The sequence below is a fragment of the Pezoporus occidentalis genome, unplaced genomic scaffold, assembly GCF_034315485.1.
Source record: "Pezoporus occidentalis ecotype Australia unplaced genomic scaffold, CSIRO_AGI_Poc_V1 ctg603, whole genome shotgun sequence".
Lineage (NCBI taxonomy): Eukaryota > Metazoa > Chordata > Aves > Psittaciformes > Psittacidae > Pezoporus > Pezoporus occidentalis.
The window spans coordinates 18,272-37,001 of record NW_026915948.1 but is presented as its reverse complement, the minus strand read 5'-3'; the positions used below and the strand labels follow the sequence as shown (position 1 = coordinate 37,001).

General features: G+C 60.5%; 1 protein-coding gene across 1 annotated transcript; it reads left to right on the top strand.

Moving 5' to 3' along the window:
- Positions 1-318: 318 nt before the first annotated feature.
- On the top strand, positions 319-15,081 carry PRKCG (protein kinase C gamma). Its single transcript, XM_062639533.1, has 14 exons — positions 319-445; positions 1,182-1,313; positions 2,203-2,359; positions 3,470-3,604; positions 4,504-4,591; positions 4,699-4,728; positions 4,818-4,964; positions 6,787-6,960; positions 8,071-8,173; positions 10,452-10,503; positions 10,602-10,740; positions 11,903-11,991; positions 12,880-13,111; positions 14,876-15,081. Exons 1-14 carry the CDS (start codon positions 319-321, stop codon positions 15,056-15,058), a joined length of 1,788 nt encoding a protein of 595 aa, XP_062495517.1. The 3' UTR covers positions 15,059-15,081.
- The last annotated feature ends 3,649 nt before the right edge of the window (positions 15,082-18,730 follow it).

The following is an 18,730-nucleotide window of genomic DNA, read 5'->3' as shown; positions in this document are numbered from 1 at the left end:
GTGTTCCTATGGGGGGTAATTGGTGCCTGTTGGGGGGTAATTGTGTTCCTATGGGGGTCATTGGTGTCTGGGGGGGTAATTGTGTTCCTATGGGGGTAATTGGTGTCTGGGGGCGTAATTGTGTTCCTATGGGGGGTAATTGGTGTCTGGGGGGGTAATTGTGTTCCTATGGGGGTAATTGTGTTCCTATGGGGGGTAATCGGTGCCTGTTGGGGGGTAATTGTGTTCCTATGGGGGGTAATCGGTGCCTGTTGGGGGGGTAATTGTGTTCCTATGGGGGGTAACCGGTGCCTGTTGGGGGGGTGCATGTGGACCACCATGTGCATCCCCCAGGACCCCCGGAACAAGCACCGCTTCCGGCTGCACAGCTACAGCAGCCCCACCTTCTGCGACCACTGCGGCTCCCTGCTCTATGGGCTGGTGCACCAGGGCATGAAGTGCTCCTGTGAGCCATGGATGCGCTATGGGGGGCAATGGGGGTAATGGGGTAATGGGTGCCTAATGGAGTTCAGTGGGTGCACAATGCGGTTCAGTGGGTGCTCAATGGGGTTCAAGGGGTTTAATGGGGTTCAATGGGGTTCAATGGGTGCTCAATGGGTGCTCAATGGGGTTCAAGGGGTTTAATGGGGTTCAATGGGCTCTCAATGGGTTCTCAATGGGTGCTCAATGGGGTTCAGTGGGGTTCAATGGGGTTCAATGGGGTTCAGTGGGGTTCAATGGGTGCTCAATGGGGTTCAATGGGTGCTCAATGGGGTTCATTGGGGTTCACTGGTTGCTCAATGGGGTTCAATGGGTGCTCAATGGGCTCTCAATGGGTGCTCAATGGGGTTCAATGGGGTTCAATGGGGTTCAATGGGTGCTCAATGGGGTTCAATGGGTGCTCAATGGGGTTCATTGGGGTTCACTGGTTGCTCAATGGGGTTCACTGGTTGCTCAATGGGGTTCAATGGGTGCTCAATGGGGTTCAATGGGGTTCAGTGGGGTTCAATGGGTGCTCAATGGGGTTCAATGGGGTTCAGTGGGGTTCAGTGGGGTTCAGTGGGTGCTCAATGGGGTTCAATGGGGTTCAATGGGGTTCAATGGGTGCTCAATGGGGTTCAATGGGGTTCAATGGGGTTCAATGGGTGCTCAATGGGGTTCAATGGGGTTCAATGGGGTTCAATGGGGTTCAATGGGTGCAGGCTGCGAGATGAACGTGCACAAGCGCTGCGTGCAGAGCGTGCCCAGCCTCTGCGGCGTCGACCACACCGAGCGCCGCGGCCGCCTGCAGCTCCGCATCCAGGCGCTGCCGGGGGAGCAGCTGCACGTCACCGGTAACGGAGCAGGGGCCCAGAAACACCCAAAAACGCCTCAAAACGCCTCTGAAACACCCAAAAACGCCCCAGAAACACCCCAAAACGCCCAGGAAACACCCCAAAATGCCTCAAAACGCCTTTGAAACACCCAAAACCGCCCCAGAAACACCCCAAAACGCCCAGGAAACACCCCAAAATGCCTCAAAACGCCTCTGAAACACCCAAAAACGCCCCAGAAACACCCCAAAACCCCCAGGAAACACCCCAAAATGCCTCAAAACGCCTCTGAAACACCCAAAACCGCCCCAGAAACACCCCAAAACCCACAGGAAACACCCAAAAACGCCTCAAAATGCCTCTGAAACACCCAAAAATGCCCCAAAACACCCCTGAAACGCCCAGAAACGCCTCTGAAACACTCAGAAACACCTCTGAAACATGCAAAATCGCACCTGAAACGCCCTACAAACCCCCAAAAAGCAACTGAAACACGCAAAACCGGCGCTGAAACACCCCAAAACTGTCCCAAAACACCCCTGGAACACCCAGAAATGCCTCTGAAGCACACCAAAATGGTCCAAACCGCCCTGAAACACCCCAAAATGTACCTGAAACACCAAAAAATGCCTCCAAAACACCTAAAACTGCCCCTGAAACACCCAAAATCTCCCCAAAACACCCCTGAAGCCCCCGAAACGAATATGAAATACCCCAAACCGCCCCTGAAACACCCAAACCTGCCCCTGAAACACCCAAACTGCCCCTGAAACACCCAAACCTGCCCCTGAAACACCCAAAAACTGCCCCTGAAACACCCAAAAAGCCCCAAAACACCCCTGAAACGCCCCCCAACCCCCCCCCGGACCCCCAGACCCACTCCTGGTTCCCTTCCCCCCCCCGCCCGCAGTGGGGGAGGCGCGGAACCTGATCCCGATGGATCCCAACGGGCTCTCGGATCCCTACGTGAAGCTGAAGCTGATCCCGGACCCCAAGAACCTCTCCAAGCAGAAGACGCGGACGGTGAAGGCCACGCTCAACCCCGTGTGGAACGAGGCCTTCCTCTTGTGAGCGGGGCAACATACGTGTGTCATGTGTGTGTCATGCGTGTATCGCATGTGTCCTGTGTCAAGTGTGGGTCACGTGTGTCATGTGTGTGTCATGCGTGTATCGTATGTGTCCTGTGTCAAGTGTGTGTCATGTGTGTCATGCGTGTGTTGTGTGTCATATGAATGTGTCATACGTGTGTCATATCTGTATCGTGTCATACGTGTGCCGTGTGTTGTGTGTCGTACGTGTGTCATATGAATGTGTCATACATGTGTAATACGTGTGTCGTATGTGTGTTGTGTGTCGTACGTGTGTCATATATATGGGTCATACATGTGTCATGTGTGTCTTATGTGTGTCAGGAGTGTGTTGTATGTATATGTCATAAGTGTGTCGTACATGTTTTGCGTGTGTCGTGTGTGTGTCATGTGTGTCTTGTGTGCCATATGAGTGTTATACGTGTGACATATGAGTGTCATACATGTCCCATCCATGCCCCACCCATGCCCCACCCATGTCCCACCCATGCCCCACCCATGACCCACCCATGACCCACCCATGTCCCACCCATGCCCCACCCATGTCCCATCCATGTCCCATCCATGCCCCACCCATGTCCCATCCATGTCCCATCCATGCCCCACCCATGCCCCTCCCATGCCCCACCCATGCCCCACCCATGTCCCACCCATGACCCACCCATGACCCACCCATGCCCCACCCATGCCCCACCCACGCCCCACCCATGTCCCACCCATGCCCCACCCATGTCCCACCCATGCCCCACCCATGTCCCACCCATGCCCCACCCATGACCCACCCATGCCCCACCCATGACCCACCCATGTCCCACCCATGCCCCACCCATGTCCCACCCATGCCCCACCCATGACCCACCCATGACCCACCCATGTCCCACCCATGTCCCACCCATGCCCCACCCATGCCCCACCCATGTCCCACCCATGACCCACCCATGCCCCACCCATGTCCCACCCATGTCCCACCCATGCCCCACCCATGCCCCACACATGCCCCACCCATGTCCCACCCATGTCCCACCCATGCCCCACCCATGCCCCACCCTTGCCCCACCCATGACCCACCCCTGACCCCCCTGCCCCCAGCACGCTGCGCCCCGGGGACTCCGAGCGCCGCCTCTCGGTGGAGGTGTGGGACTGGGACCGCACCTCCCGCAACGACTTCATGGGCGCCATGAGCTTTGGGGTGGCTGAGCTGCTCAAGGGCCACGTGGACGGGTGGTGAGCACGGGGGGACCCCATGGAGCCCCACTGACACCATTGACACCCATTGAGCCCCATTGACACCCATTGAGCCCCATTGACACCCATTGACCCCCACTGAGCCCTATTGACACCCATTGGTCCCCATTGAGCCCCATTGACACCCATTGAGCCCCACTGACACCATTGACACCCATTGAGCCCCATTGACACCCATTGAGCCCCATTGACACCCATTGACCCCCACTGAGCCCTATTGACACCCATTGACCCCCATTGAGCCCCATTGACACCCATTGACCCCCATTGAGCCCTATTGACACCCATTGAGCCCCATTGAGCCCCATTGAGCCCCATTGACACCCATTGAGCCCCATTGACCCCCATTGAGCCCCATTGACCCCCACTGACCCCCACTGAGCCCCACTGACCCCCATTGACCCCCAGTGACCCCCATTGAGCCCAACTGACCTCCACTGACCCCCATTGAGCCCCATTGACCACCATTGAGCCCCATTGACACCCATTGATCCCCATTGAGCCCTATTGACACCCATTGACCCCAGTTGAGCCCTATTGACACCCATTGATACCCATTGATACCCGTTGGTCCCCATTGACAGCCATTGACCCCACTGAGCCCCATTGCCCCCCATTGAGCCCCATTGAGTCCCATTGACTCCATTACACCCCATTGACCCCCATTGAGCCTGTTGAGCCCCACTGAACCCCATTGGTACCCACTGACCCCCATTGAGCCCCATTGAGCCCACTGACTGCTACTAAGACCCATTGACCCCTATTGAGCCCATTGATCCCCACTGATCCGCATTACCCCATTGCCCCCATTGCCCCCATTGTCCCCATTGTCCCCATTTCCCCCATTGCCCCCATTGCCCCCATTGCCCCATTGCCAGGTTCAAGCTGCTGAACCAGGAGGAGGGCGAATACTACAACGTCCCCGTGGCCGACACCGACGACTGTGGCCTCCGGCCCAAGTTCGAGGTGATGACCCACCCCTTGAGCCCCCTTGAACCCCCTTGAGCCCCCTTGAGCCCTATGGGCCCCATTGAGCCCCACTGACACCCCCCCCCCCGCCCCATCTCTTCCAGGCTTGTAACTACCCATTGGAGCTCTACGAGGTAATGGTAACCCCTGGTTACCTTTGACCCCTCGGTAACCCCTCACCCGTGACCCCATGCTGACCCCGTGCCCCCCGCTGACCCCGCAGAAAGTGCGCAGGGGGCCGGGCCCTTCTCCGGCGCCGTCGCCGTCCCCCAGCCCCACAGACCCCAAACGCGGCTTCTTCAGCTCCGGGCGCTCGCGGCTCGGGGACTTCACCTTCCTGATGGTGCTGGGCAAGGGCAGCTTCGGCAAGGTGGGACCTGAAAACGGGGAAAAGGACCCCGAAACGGGCAAAGGGACCCCGAAAACGGGCAAAGGGACCCCGAAAACGGGCAAAGGGACCTGAAAACAGGGAAAAGGACCCCGAAACGGGCAAAGGGACCCCAAAACAGGCAAAGGGACCTGAAAACGGGCAAAGGGACCTGAAAACGGGGAAAAGGACCCCGAAAATGGGCAAAGGGAACCCAAAAATGGGCAAAGGGACCCCAAAAATGGGCTTGGGGACCCCAAAATGGGCAAAGGGACCCCGAAAACGGGCAAAGGGACCCCAAAACGGGCAAAGGGACCCCGAAACGGGCAAAGGGAACCCAAAAATGGGCTTGGGGACCCCAAAATGGGCAAAGGGACCCCAAAACGGGCAAAGGGACCCCAAAACGGGCAAAGGGACCTGAAAACGGGCAAAGGGACCCCGAAACGGGCAAAGGGACCCCAAAAATGGGCAAAGGGACCCCAAAAATGGGCTTGGGGACCCCAAAAATGGGCAAAGGGACCCCAAAAATGGGCTTGGGGACCCCAAAACGGGCAAAGGGACCCCGAAACGGGCAAAGGGACCCCGAAAATGGGCAAAGGGACCTGAAAACGGGCAAAGGGACCTGAAAACGGGCAAAGGGACCTGAAAACGGGCAAAGGGACCTGAAAACGGGCAAAGGGACCCTGAAACGGGCAAAGGGACCTGAAAACGGGCAAAGGGACCCCGAAACGGGCAAAGGGACCCCGAAAACGGGCAAAGGGACCTGAAAACGGGCAAAGGGACCCCAAAATGGGCAAAGGGACCCCAAAACGGGCAAAGGGACCTGAAAACGGGCAAAGGGACCTGAAAATGGGCTTGGGGACCCCAAAAACGGTCAAAGCAACCCCAAAACCAGTCAAAGCGACCCGAAAAACTTGCGGGGAGCCCCTAAAACGGCCAACAGGACCCCAAACGGGCACAAAATCCCCCCAGATCAGCAAGAGGAATACCAAAATGGATATGAGGAACATAAAAACGGGCATGGGGAGCACAAAAATGCCCCAAAGGACCCCGAAAACTGTTGCGGGGATCCCGAAAACGGGCAGAGACCCCAAAAATGGGCTTGGAGACCCCATCAACGGGCTTCGGGACCCCAAAAACTGTCAAAGGGACCCCAAAAACCGCCCGGGGGGGGCAGAAACAGGCAAAGGGACCGTGAAAATGGGCTTGGAGACCCCAAAAACGGGCTCGGGGACCCCAAAACCGGTCACAAAACCCCACAAAACGGGCAAGAGGAACCCAAAAACGGGCATGGGGAACACAAAACCGCTCAAAAGAACCCCCAAAACGGGCACGGGGACCCCGAAAACGCAAAACAGGACCCCGAAAACGGTTGCAGGGAGCCCTGAAGCGCCCAAAAACGGTCACGGGGAGCACAAAACCGCCCAAAAGAACCCCAGAAACGGGCCGGGGGACCCCGAAAACGGTTGCGGGGAGCACGAAAACGCCCAAAAACGGGCGTGGGGAGCCCGAACCGGTCACGAACCCCCCCGAGGCGGGCGCGAGGAAGGCAGAAACGGGCACGGGGAGCACAGAAACGCCCCAAACGACCCCGGCGATGGCTGCGGGGGGCGCGAAAACGCCGCAAAACGGGCGCGGGGAGGCTGAAAACGGGCGCGGCGAGGCTGAAAACGGGCGCGGGGAGCACAGAACCGCCCAAAAGAACCCCAGAAACGGGCTGGGGGACCCCGAAAACGGTTGCGGGGAGCACGAAAACGCCGCAAAACGGGCGCGGGGAGGCTGAAAACGGGCGCGGGGAGGCTGAAAACGGGCGCGGTGCGCGCAGGTGATGCTGGCAGAGCGGCGCGGCACGGCCGAGCTCTTCGCCATCAAGATCCTCAAGAAGGACGTGGTGGTCCAGGACGACGACGCCGCCTGCACCATGGTGGAGCGGCGTGTGCTGGCCCTGGGGCCCCGGCCCCACTTCCTGACCCACCTGCACTCCACCTTCCAGACCGCGGTGAGGGGAATGGGGCGCTATGGGGCTATGGGGGGTGATGGGGGAGTATGGGGGTATTGGGGCTATGGGGCGCTATGGGGCGATGGGGGGTGATGGGGGAGTATGGGGGTATTGGGGCTATGGGGCACTATGGGGGTGTATGGGGGTATTGGGGCTATGGGGCACTATGGGGCTATGGGGGGTGATGGGGGCGTATGGGGGTATTGGGGCTATGGGGCACTATGGGGGCGTATGGGGGTATTGGGGGTATGGGGCACTATGGGGGCATATGGGGGTATTGGGGCTATGGGGCACTATGGGGCTATGGGGGGTGATGGGGGCGTATGGGGGTATTGGGGCTATGGGGCACTATGGGGGCGTATGGGGGTATTGGGGCTATGGGGCACTATGGGGGGTATGGAGGGTAATGGGTTATGGGGGGTATGGGGGACATAGGGGGTAATGGGGCATGATGAGGGGCTATGGGGCTGTGGGGGATAGGGGACTATGGGGGGCAATGGGGGGTAATGGGGTCTGTGGGGCTATGGGGGACATAGGGGGTGATGGGGGTTAACGGGGGGTAGTGGGGGTATGGGGGGTGATGGGGGTATGGGGGCTGGGGGGGCTAATGGGGCGCTATGGGGGTCTCTGGGGGTTGATGGGGGGCTTTGGGGGTAATGGGGCTTTATGGGGCACTATGGGGGGGTGTGGGGGCTAATGGGGGTGATGGTGGGTAATGGGACTCTATGGGGGTATAGGGGTGTAATGGGGGCTATGGAGGGTAGGGGGCTATGGGGGCTATGGGGCTATGGAGGTGTAATGGGGGTAATGGGGCTGTGGGGGTGTAATGCGAGCTGTGGGGCTGTAATGGGGGCTGTGTGGCTATGGGGGGTATGGGGTTGTAATGGGGCGTTATGGGGCTATGGGGGGCTACGGGGCGATGGTGGCTGTGGGGCTATCGGGCTATGGGGGGCTATGGGGGCTATGGGGGGCTATGGGGCTAGGGTTCTATGGGCTCTGTGAGGGCTATGGGTTTATGGGGGCCTATGGTGGCTATGGGGTTATAGGTGGGTAATGGGGGGCTGATGGGGGAGCTATGGGTCACGTGTCCCCGCTGGCCACGCCCCCCAGGACCGCCTCTATTTCGTCATGGAATACGTCACCGGCGGGGACCTCATGTACCACATCCAGCAGGTCGGCAAGTTCAAAGAGCTGATGGGGGAGCTATGCACGTGTCCCGCTGGCCACGCCCCCCAGGACCGCCTCTATTTCCATGGAATACGTGGTGACCCCCAAATGCCCCCATTGACCCCCAAATACCCCTCAAATACCCCCACTAACCCGTAAGTGCCCCCATTGACCCCCAAATGCCCCCATTGACCCCCAAATACCCCTCAAATACCCCCACTAACCCGTAAGTGCCCCCATTGACCCCCAAATGCCCCCATTGACCCCCAAATGCCCCCCATTGACCCTCAAATACCCCTCAAATACCCCCATTAACCCTTAAGTGCCCCCATTGACCCCCAAATACCCCCCCATTGGCCCCAAATACCCCTCAAATACCCCCATTAACCCGTAAGTGCCCCCATTGACCCCCAAATGCCCCCATTGACCCCCAAATGCCCCCCATTGACCCCCAAATACCCCTCAAATACCCCCATTAACCCTTAAGTGCCCCCATTGACCCCCAAATGCCCCCATTGACCCCCAAATGCCCCCCATTGACCCCCAAATACCCCCCCATTGGCCCCAAATACCCCTCAAATACCCCCATTAACCCTTAAGTGCCCCCCATTGACCCAGATACCCCCGTTGACCCCTGAATACTCCCCATTGACCCCCAAGAGTCCTCCCATTGACCCCCAAGTGCCCCCCATTGACCCCCAAGTATCCCTGCATTGACCCCTTAAGTGCCTCCCATTGACCCCAAATGCCCCCGCTTGACCCCCAAGTGTCCCCCCATTGACCCCAGATACCCCCCACGTGCCCCCCCCCCCCATTGGGACTACCAACCCCTCTTGCTCGCCCCCCAACCTCCCATTTCCCCCTCCCCATTCACCCCAATGCCCCCCATACAAATGCCTCCCCCATACCAACGCCCCCCATTCACCCCAATACCCCCCCATTCACCCCAATGCCCCCCCATTCACCCCAATGCCCCCCCATACCAATGCCCCCCATTCACCACAATACCCCCCCATTCACCCCAATGCCCCCCCATACCAATACCCCCCATTCACCCCAATGCCCCCCCATACCAATGCCCCCCATTCACCCCAATACCCCCCCATTCACCCCAATGCCCCCCCATACCAATGCCCCCCATTCACCCCAATACCCCCCCATTCACCCCAATGCCCCCCATTCACCCCAATACCCCCCATTCACCCCAATACCCCCCCATTCACCCCAATGCCCCCATTCACCCCAATACCCCCCCATTCACCCCAATGCCCCCCATACCCGAATACATTCACCCCAATACCCCCCCATTCACCCCAATACCCCCCATTCACCCCAATGCCCCCCAATACCAATACCCCCCCATTCACCCCAATGCACCCCCATACCAATGCCCCCCATTCACCCCAATACCCCCCATTCACCCCAATGCCCCCCATACCAATACCCCCCATTCACCCCAATACCCCCCCATTCACCCCAATGCCCCCCATACCAACGCCCCCCATTCACCCCAATATGCCCCCATTCACCCCAATGCCCCCCCATAACAATGACACCCCAATAGCAATGTCCCCCCATACCAACGCCCCCCATTCACCCCAATACCCCCCCATTCACCCCAATACCCCCCCATTCACCCCAATGCCCCCCCATACCAATACCCCCCATTCACCCCAATATGCCCCCCATTCACCCCAATGCCCCCCCATACCAATGCCCCCCATTCACCCCAATACCCCCCCATTCACCCCAATACCCCCCATTCACCCCAATATGCCCCCCATTCACCCCAATGCCCCCCCATACCAATGCCCCCCATTCACCCCAATACCCCCATGCACCCCAATACCCCCCATTCACCCCAATACCCCCCATGCACCCCAATACCCCCCCATTCACCCCAATACCCCCCATTCACCCCAATGCCCCCCCATACCAATGCCCCCCATTCACACCAATACCCCCCCATTCACCCCAATACCCCCCCATTCACCCCAATGCCCCCCCATACCAATACCCCCCATTCACCCCAATGCCCCCCATTCACCCCAATGCCCCCCATTCACCCCAATGCCCCCCCCATACAAATGCCCCCCCATACCAATACCCCCCATTCACCCCAATACCCCCCATTCACCCCAATGCCCCCCCATACCAACGCCCCCCATTCACCCCAATGCCCCCCATTCACCCCAATACCCCCCCATTCACCCCAATGCCCCCCATTCACCCCAATACCCCCCCATTCACCCCAATGCCCCCCATTCACCCCAATGCCCCCCATTCACCCCAATGCCCCCCCTTGCCCCCCAGGTTCTACGCAGCCGAGATCGCCATCGGCCTCTTCTTCCTCCACAACCAAGGCATCATCTACCGGTGCCCCCCCCCCCCCCCGAACCCCGCCTTTATGGGGGCTCCCCCCAACCACGCCATGGGGCCGCCCCATTGCTCACCCCCCCCCCCACCCCCCCAAGGGATCTGAAGCTGGATAACGTGATGCTGGACGCCCAGGGTCACGTGAAGATCACGGACTTCGGGATGTGCAAGGAGAACATGTTCCCGGGAGCCACCACCAGGACCTTCTGCGGCACCCCCGACTACATCGCCCCCGAGGTGCCGCTATGGGGCGCTGTGGGGCGCTGTGGGGAGCTGTGGGGGGCTATGGGGCACTATGGGGGCTATGGGGCGCGATCGGGGATATGGGGCGCTATGGGGGCGCTATGGGGCGCTATGGGGCGCTGTGGGGGGCTATGGGGCGCTGTGGGGGGCTATGGGGCGCTATGGGGAGGGGAGCTGTGGGGGGCTATGGGGCACTATGGGGGCTATGGGGCGCTATGGGGGATATGGGGCACTATGGGGGCTATGGGGCGCTATGGGGCGCTGTGGGGGGCTATGGGGCGCTGTGGGGGGCTATGGGGCGCTGTGGGGCGCTGTGGGGGGCTATGGGGCGCTGTGGGGGGCTATGGGGGCTATGGGGAGCTGTGGGGGGCTATGGGGCGCTGTGGGGGGCTATGGGGAGCTGTGGGGGGCTATGGGGCACTATGGGGGCTATGGGGCGCTATGGGGGCTATGGGGCACTATGGGGGCTATGGGGCGCTATGGGGCGCTGTGGGGGGCTATGGGGAGCTGTGGGGGGCTATGGGGAGCTGTGGGGGGCTATGGGGCACTATGGGGGCTATGGGGCGTGATGAGGGATATGGGGCGCAATGGGGGATATGGGGCACTATGAGGCACGATGGGGGGATATGGGGGCTATGGGGCACTATGGGGCGCGATGGGGGATAAGGGGGTTATGGGGGCAATGGGGGCTATGGGGCTCTATGGGGGGTATGGGGGCAATGGGGGTAATGGGGGATATGGGGGCTATTGGGCCCATGGGGCGCTAAGGGGCGCGATGGGGTATATGGGGCTATGGGACACTGTGGGGGGTATGGGGGCAATGGGGGTTATGGGGGACATGGGGGCTATTGGGCCCATGGGGCGCTATGGGGCGCTATGGGGTATATGGGGCTATGGGGCACTGTGGGGGGTATGGGGGCAACGGGGGCTATGGAGGATATGGGGGCTATGGGGCCCATGGGGCGCTAAGGGGGATATGGGGGTTATGGAGGCTATGGGGAGTATGGGGCTATGGTGCTATGGGGGCTATGGGGCACTACAGGGAGATGGGGGTGACCCAGCAATGGGGATCACCCAGCGCAATGGGGGGGACCCCACCATGGGGGGGGGGTTTGGGGTCCCCGTGCCCCAGGACCCCCCCTTTGCCTCCCCCCAGATCATCGCGTACCAGCCCTATGGCAAGTCCGTGGACTGGTGGTCCTTTGGGGTGCTGCTCTACGAGATGCTGGCCGGGCAGGTGCGTTTGGGCTCAATTCCCGGGATTTTGGCTCATTTGGGGCTGACGTGGGGCGGTTTGGGCTGGTTTTGGGGGGCTGAGGGTTAGGGTCAGGGTCAGGGTTGGGGTCAGGGTCAGGGTCAGGGTTAGGGTTAGGGTTAGGGTTAGGGTTAGGGTTAGGGTTAGGGTTAGGGTTTGGGTTTGGGTTTGTGTGCTCTGGGTCTCTCTGGGTCTCTATGGTTCCTATGGTCCCTATGGTCTCTATGGGTCTCTATGGTTCATATGGGTCTCTATGGTCTCTATGGGCCCCTATGGGTCTCTATGGGGTCTCTATGGGTCTCTTTGGTCTCTATGGGTCTCTGTGGGTCAATATGGGTCTCTATGGCCTCTATGGGTCCCTTTGGGTCTATGGTCTCTATGGTCTCTATGGGTCTCTGTGGGTCTCTATGGGTCTCTTTGGTCTCTATGGGTCTCTTTGGTCTCTATGGGTCTCTATGGGTCTCTATGGGTCTCTATGGGGTCTCTATGGGTCTCTATGGGTCTCTATGGGTCTCTATGGGGTCTCTATGGGTCTCTATGGGTCTCTATGGGGTCTCTATGGGTCTCTATGGGTCTCTATGGGTCTCTATGGGGTCTCTATGGGTCTCTATGGGTCTCTATGGCCTCCATGGGTCTCTATGGGTCTCTATGGTCTCTATGGCTATCTTTGGGGTCTCTATGGGTCTCTATGGGTCTCTATGGCTATCTTTGGGGTCTCTATGGGTCTCTATGGGTCTCTATGGTCTCTATGGCTATCTTTGGGGTCTCTATGGGTCTCTATGGGTCTCTATGGTCTCTATGGCTATCTTTGGGGTCTCTATGGGTCTCTATGGGTCTCTATGGTCTCTATGGCTATCTTTGGGGTCTCTATGGGTCTCTATGGGTCTCTATGGGTCTCTATGGGTCTCTATGGGTCTCTATGGGGTCTCTATGGGTCTCTATGGGTCCGTGACCGCCGCTGCCCCCCAGTTCCTGACCAAGCACCCTGGGAAGCGTCTGGGAGCGGGGCCGGGGGGGGAGCAGGACGTCCGCTCCCACCCCTTCTTCCGGCGCACGGACTGGGAGCGCCTCGAGCGGCTGGAGCTGCCCCCCCCCTTCACCCCACAGCCGGTGAGTGCCCCACAGCGCCCCATAGGGACCCCATAGCGCCCCATAGAGCCCCACAGCGCCCCATAGGGACCCCATAGTGCCCCATAGTGCCCCACAGCGCCCCACAGTGCCCCATAGCGCCCCATAGGGACCCCATAGCGCCCCATAGAGCCCCACAGCGCCCCATAGGGACCCCATAGTGCCCCATAGTGCCCCACAGCGCCCCACAGTGCCCCATAGCGCCCCATAGGGACCCCATAGCGCCCCATAGAGCCCCACAGCACCTCATGGGGACCCCATAGCGCCCCATAGAGCCCCACAGCACCTCAGGGGGACCCCATAGTGCCCCATAGACACCCCTGTAGTGCCCCATAGTGCCCCAAAGTTCCCTCATAGTGCCCCATAGCGCCCCATAGAGCCCCACAGCGCCTCATGGGGACCCCATAGAGCCCCATAGACACCCCCATAGTGCCCCAAAGTTCCCTCATAGCGCCCCATAGCTCCCCCTAGATACCCCATGGTGCCCCGTAGCACCCCCTAGATACCTCATAGTGGCCCATAGTGCCCCCTAGATACCTCATAGTGCCCCATAGCGCCCCTTAGATACCCCATAGTGCCCCATAGCGCCCCCTAGATACCCCATAGTGCACCATAGTGCCCCCTAGATACCCCATAGTGCCCCATAGTGCCACCTAGATGCCCTATAGTGCCCCATAGCACCCCTAACACCATTGTAAAGTGCCCCATAGCACCCCTAACACCATTGTAAACCCCCCCATAGCACCTCCGTAGTGCCCCACAGAGCCCCGTAACACCCCATAGCACTTCATAGACACCCCCATAGTGCCCCATAGCGCCCCCATATCTCCCCACAGCACCCCCATAGCGCTCCTTAGATACACCCATAGCACTCCCATATCGCCCTATAGCACCCCTATAGCGCCCCATAGTACCCCCTTATCACCCCCATAGCACCCCATAGCTCCCCATAGCTCCCCATAGTGCCCCCATTGCCCTGGGGCTCAGCACTAAACCCGGCTCTTCTCTCTCTGTGTCTGTCCGTGTGCCCCCCCCCGGGCTCCTTTGTCTGTCCCTGTCTGCCCCCCCCCCCCCCCCGAAATGGGGGGACCCCCCCGGGTGTGCCTGGATGGGGGGGGGCTGTGTCCATGTGGTTCAATGGGGGGCGGTTTGGGGGTCCCTGGTTGTGGGGGGGGGGTGGGTGTCCATTTTTGGGGTCCCTGTTTTGGGGTCCCCTCTTTGGATGGGTCCATTATTGGGGGGGGCCATTATTGGCATGGGTCCATTACTGGAATGGGTCCATTATTGGGGGGGGGTCCGTTATTGGGATGGGTCCATTATTGGGGGGGTCCATTATTGGGGTGGGTCCATTACTGGGGGGGGGTCCGTTATTGGGGGGGGTCCATCATGGGGGGGGGTGTCATTAATGGGATGGGTCCATTGCTTTGATGGGTCCATTATTGGGGGGGGGGGGGTTCATCACTGGGATGGGTCCATTGCTGGGGGGGTCCATTATTGGGGGGGTTCAATATTGGGATGGGTCCATTATTTGGGGGGTCCATTATTGGGGGTGTCCATCACTGGGATGGATCCATTTTTGGGGGGGTTCCATCACTGGGATGCGTCCATTACTGGGGGGGCTCCATCCCTGATGCCCCCTCTTCGGCTGCCTCCATTCGTGGGCTGTTTCGGGGGTCCCCTCTCTGGACGCTCCCATTCCGTTGTGGGGGGGGGGTTGGGTTCATTTTTGGGGTGCCCCCCCCCCAGTGTGGGCGCAATGGGGAGAACTTTGACAAGTTCTTCACGCGGGCCCCCCCCGCGCTCACCCCCCCGGACCAGCTGGTCCTGGCCGGGCTGGACCAAGGCGACTTCGCGGGGTTCACCTACACCAACCCCGACTTCGTGCACCCCGACCTGCGCCTCCCGGCCCCCCCCGGCTCCCTCGTCTGAGATCCGCACCCCCTCCCCCCCCCCGACCCCTTTTGGGGGGGTCCCCCCTTAAGTCCCACCCCCCCCTCATTCCCTATTAGAGCGCAGCACTGATTTGGGGGGCCCCTTATATCGGGGGACCCCTCCTTTATGCCCCACCCCCCATTCCCCACTATAGGACATCAGTGATTTGGGGGGTGTCCCCTCTAGTTAAGACCTCCCCCCCCAATTTAGGTGGTCCCCCCCTTTATTCTCCCCCATCCCCACTATAGCACAGCAGTGATTTGGGGGGGTCCCCCTTTATTCCCCCCGCCATCTCCACTATAGCACAGCAGTGATTTGGGGGTTCCCCCCCTTATTCCCCCCTATTGCGCAGCACTGATTTGAGGGCTCCCCCCGTACTTAAGACCCCTCCCCCACGATTTGGGCCCCCCCTTCATTTGGGGGTCCCCCCTTTAGTTGCCCCCTATCTCTACTATAAGACAGCACTGATTTAGGGGGTCCCCCTTTTTTTGGGGTGTCCCTTTTTATTTCCCCCCCCATTTGCTACTATAGGATAGCACTGATTTGGGGGGGGCATTATTTGGGGGGTCCCCCCTTTAATTCCCCCATTCCTCCTATAGCGCAGCACTGATTTGAGGGGGTCCCCATCGTTTGGGGCCCCCCCTTTTAGCCCCCCCCCAGCTGTGACCCCCCTCGGATGAGCTGGGGGGCGCTTTGCACACCACGGACCCCCCCAACCCCCCTCGAGACCCCCAATTTCGCCCCCCCCCCCAATGCCTTTAAGTATAAAAGCGAATGAGCCGGTGCCTGAGTCCGTTCGTCTCTGGGGGGGGGACGGGACACCCCAAAACCCTGCGTCCTTTTATGGGGGGGGGGCCCCCTAAGTGCTGGGACCCCGGTTTGGGCGGGGGGGTGGGGAGGGGTCCCCAATGTCCTGAGCCCCACTTTATGGGGGGGTCCCCATGTTCCTCTGTCCCTGTTATAAGGCTTGGGGTGGGTGTGTGTCCCTCTATTGGGGGGGTCCCCAAATTGGGGGGGGGTCATTGAGGGGGGTCCCTATGATGGGGGAGGGGCAGAGAAGGGGGGAGGGGGGGGGAAACGCGCTGTCCCTTTAAGCGCGGTCGCTCCGTGACATCACAGTGGCCACGGGGGGGGGGGAGGGGAAAGGGGGGCCCATCCCCCCCCCTCCCCCCCCCCCCCCCCCCCCGAGGCCGCCGCCGCCGCTCGCTGCGTCCTCGCGTCCGTCCCTCGGCTCCGTCCGCGGCCGCTTCGGCTCCGCTCGGCTCCTTCCGCCGGACCCTTCGGCTCCTCGGCCTCGGCCGCCGCATCCCGCCCGAGTCCGGTCCCTGCATCCCCCCCATCGCATCCCTTGTCCGGTCCCTGCATCCCCCCCATCGCATCCCTTGTCCATCCCTGCATCCCTCCCACTGCATCCCTCGTTGGTCCCTGCATCCCGTCCATCGCATCCCGTGTCCATCCCTGCATCCCCCCCGTGTCGGTCCCCGCATCCCTCCCATCGCATCCCGTCCCTGTCCCTGCATCCCGTCCCCTGCATCCTCCAGCGCGTCCCGGTGCCTGGCTCTTGGTCCATCCCTGCATCCCTCCTTATCCTGTCCGTCTGTCCCTGCATCCCTCATCGCACCCCCCTATTGCATCCCGTATCCATCCCCACATCCCGTATCCATCCCCCCCATCCCGTATCCATCCTCACATCCCTCTATTGCATCCCGTATCCATCCCTGCATCCCCCCATCCCGTATCCATCCCCCCCATCCCGTATCCATCCCCCCCATCCCGTATCCATCCCCCCATCCCGTATCCATCCCCCCCATCCCGTATCCATCCCCCCATCCCGTATCCATCCCCCCCTCTGTCCCACATCCCTGCCTCCCTCTGCCCTTCATCCCTGCCTCCTCCTCTCTCCATCCCGCATCCCCCATCGCGTCCTTCATCCCCCCCCGTGTCCGTCTGTCCTTCCCCCCCCCCATCCATCGATCCCCCCCCCCCGTGTCCGTCCCCGCTGCCCTTCCCGCTCCCATGGCGCCCGGGGCCTCGGGGACACGGCAGCCGGCCACGGCGTGAAGCGGGTGAGGGCACGCGTGTGCGGGGTCACGTGTGTGCGGGGTCACGTGTGTGCGGGGTCATGTGTGTGCGGGGTCACGCGTGTGCGGGGTCACGTGTGTGCGGGGTCATGTGTGTGTGCGGGGTCATGTGTGTGCCGGGTCACATGTGTGTGCCGGGTCACATGTGTGTGCGGGGTCGCATGTGTGTGCGGGGTCATGTGTGTGCGGGGTCATGTGTGTGCCAGGTCACATGTGTGTGCGGGGTCATGTGTGTGCGGGGTCATACATACATGGGGTCATACGTGTACGGGATCATACGTGAGTGGGGTCATGGGTGTGCAGGGTCATACGTGTGCATGGTCATGCATGTATGGGGTCATGTATGTGCGGGGTCACACGTGTGCAGGGTCACGCGTGTCCCACATGCGATGTCCCATGGCGGGGTCGCTGCACATGCGTGCTCCTGGGGGGGTGCTCCCATAGGGACTCCTGTCCCCTTTTGCCCCCTATGGCCCTCATAAGCCCCTTGACGCCCCATGGCCACCCCATTGCCCCATCCCCCTCCCCCCCGAATGCCCATGGACCCTGCTGACCCCCAACTCCTCCATGACCTCCCTTGACCCCCCCTGACCCCTCCTGACCCCCATAGTCCCCATAGCCCCCATGATGCCCCTCTACCCCCCATTCCCTCTATCGCCCCATACCCCTATAGACCCCATTGCCCCCTATAGCCTCTCTACCCCCTATAGCTTCTCTACCCCCTATAGCCCCTATACACCCTATAGCCTCTGTACCCCCTATACCCTCCATAGGGTCAGGATGAGCTCAGGCAGCAGCCGGGTGCTGATGCTCCTGAGCAGGGTGTTCGGGGCCTGTGGGCTGCTGCCCCCCGTATCCCCCTATAGCCCCTGGAGTCCCTATACCCCCTATAGCCCAAATGCCTTGTATAGCCCCTAGAGCCCCTGAAGGCCCTATGCTCCCTATAGCCCCTATACCCTTCATGCTCCATATACCCTCACCCCCCCATACCCCCCTACACCCCTTATACTCCCTATAGCCACTGTACCTACGCCTTATAGCCCTTATAGCCCCTACACCCTTATAACCCCCAATACCCCCCTAGCCCTTATAGCCTCTTTAACCACTATAGCCTCTATACTCCCTATAGCCCCTGTGTCTCCCATAACCCCCTCTACTCCTTATACCCCCTTCACCTCCTATAGCCCCTATACTCTCATAACCCTCTATAGCCCCTTTCCCCCGCTATAACACCTATAGCTCCTGGAGCCCCTATAACCCCCTATACCACTATAGGCCCCTACAGCCCATATACCCCCCCATACCTCTATAACTCCTATACCCCCCATGCCTCCTATACCCCATATATCCCCTATACCTGCTATACCCCCTATACCCCCCCTATACCCCCCATACCCCTTATACCCCCTATACCCGCTATACCCCATATACCTGCTATACTCCCTATAACCCCCATACCCCTTATACCCCCCTATACCCGCTACACCCCGTATACCTGCTATACTCCCTATAATCCCCATACCCCTTATAACCCCCTATACCCCCATACCCCCTATAGCCCCCATACCCCCTATACCCCCTATACCCC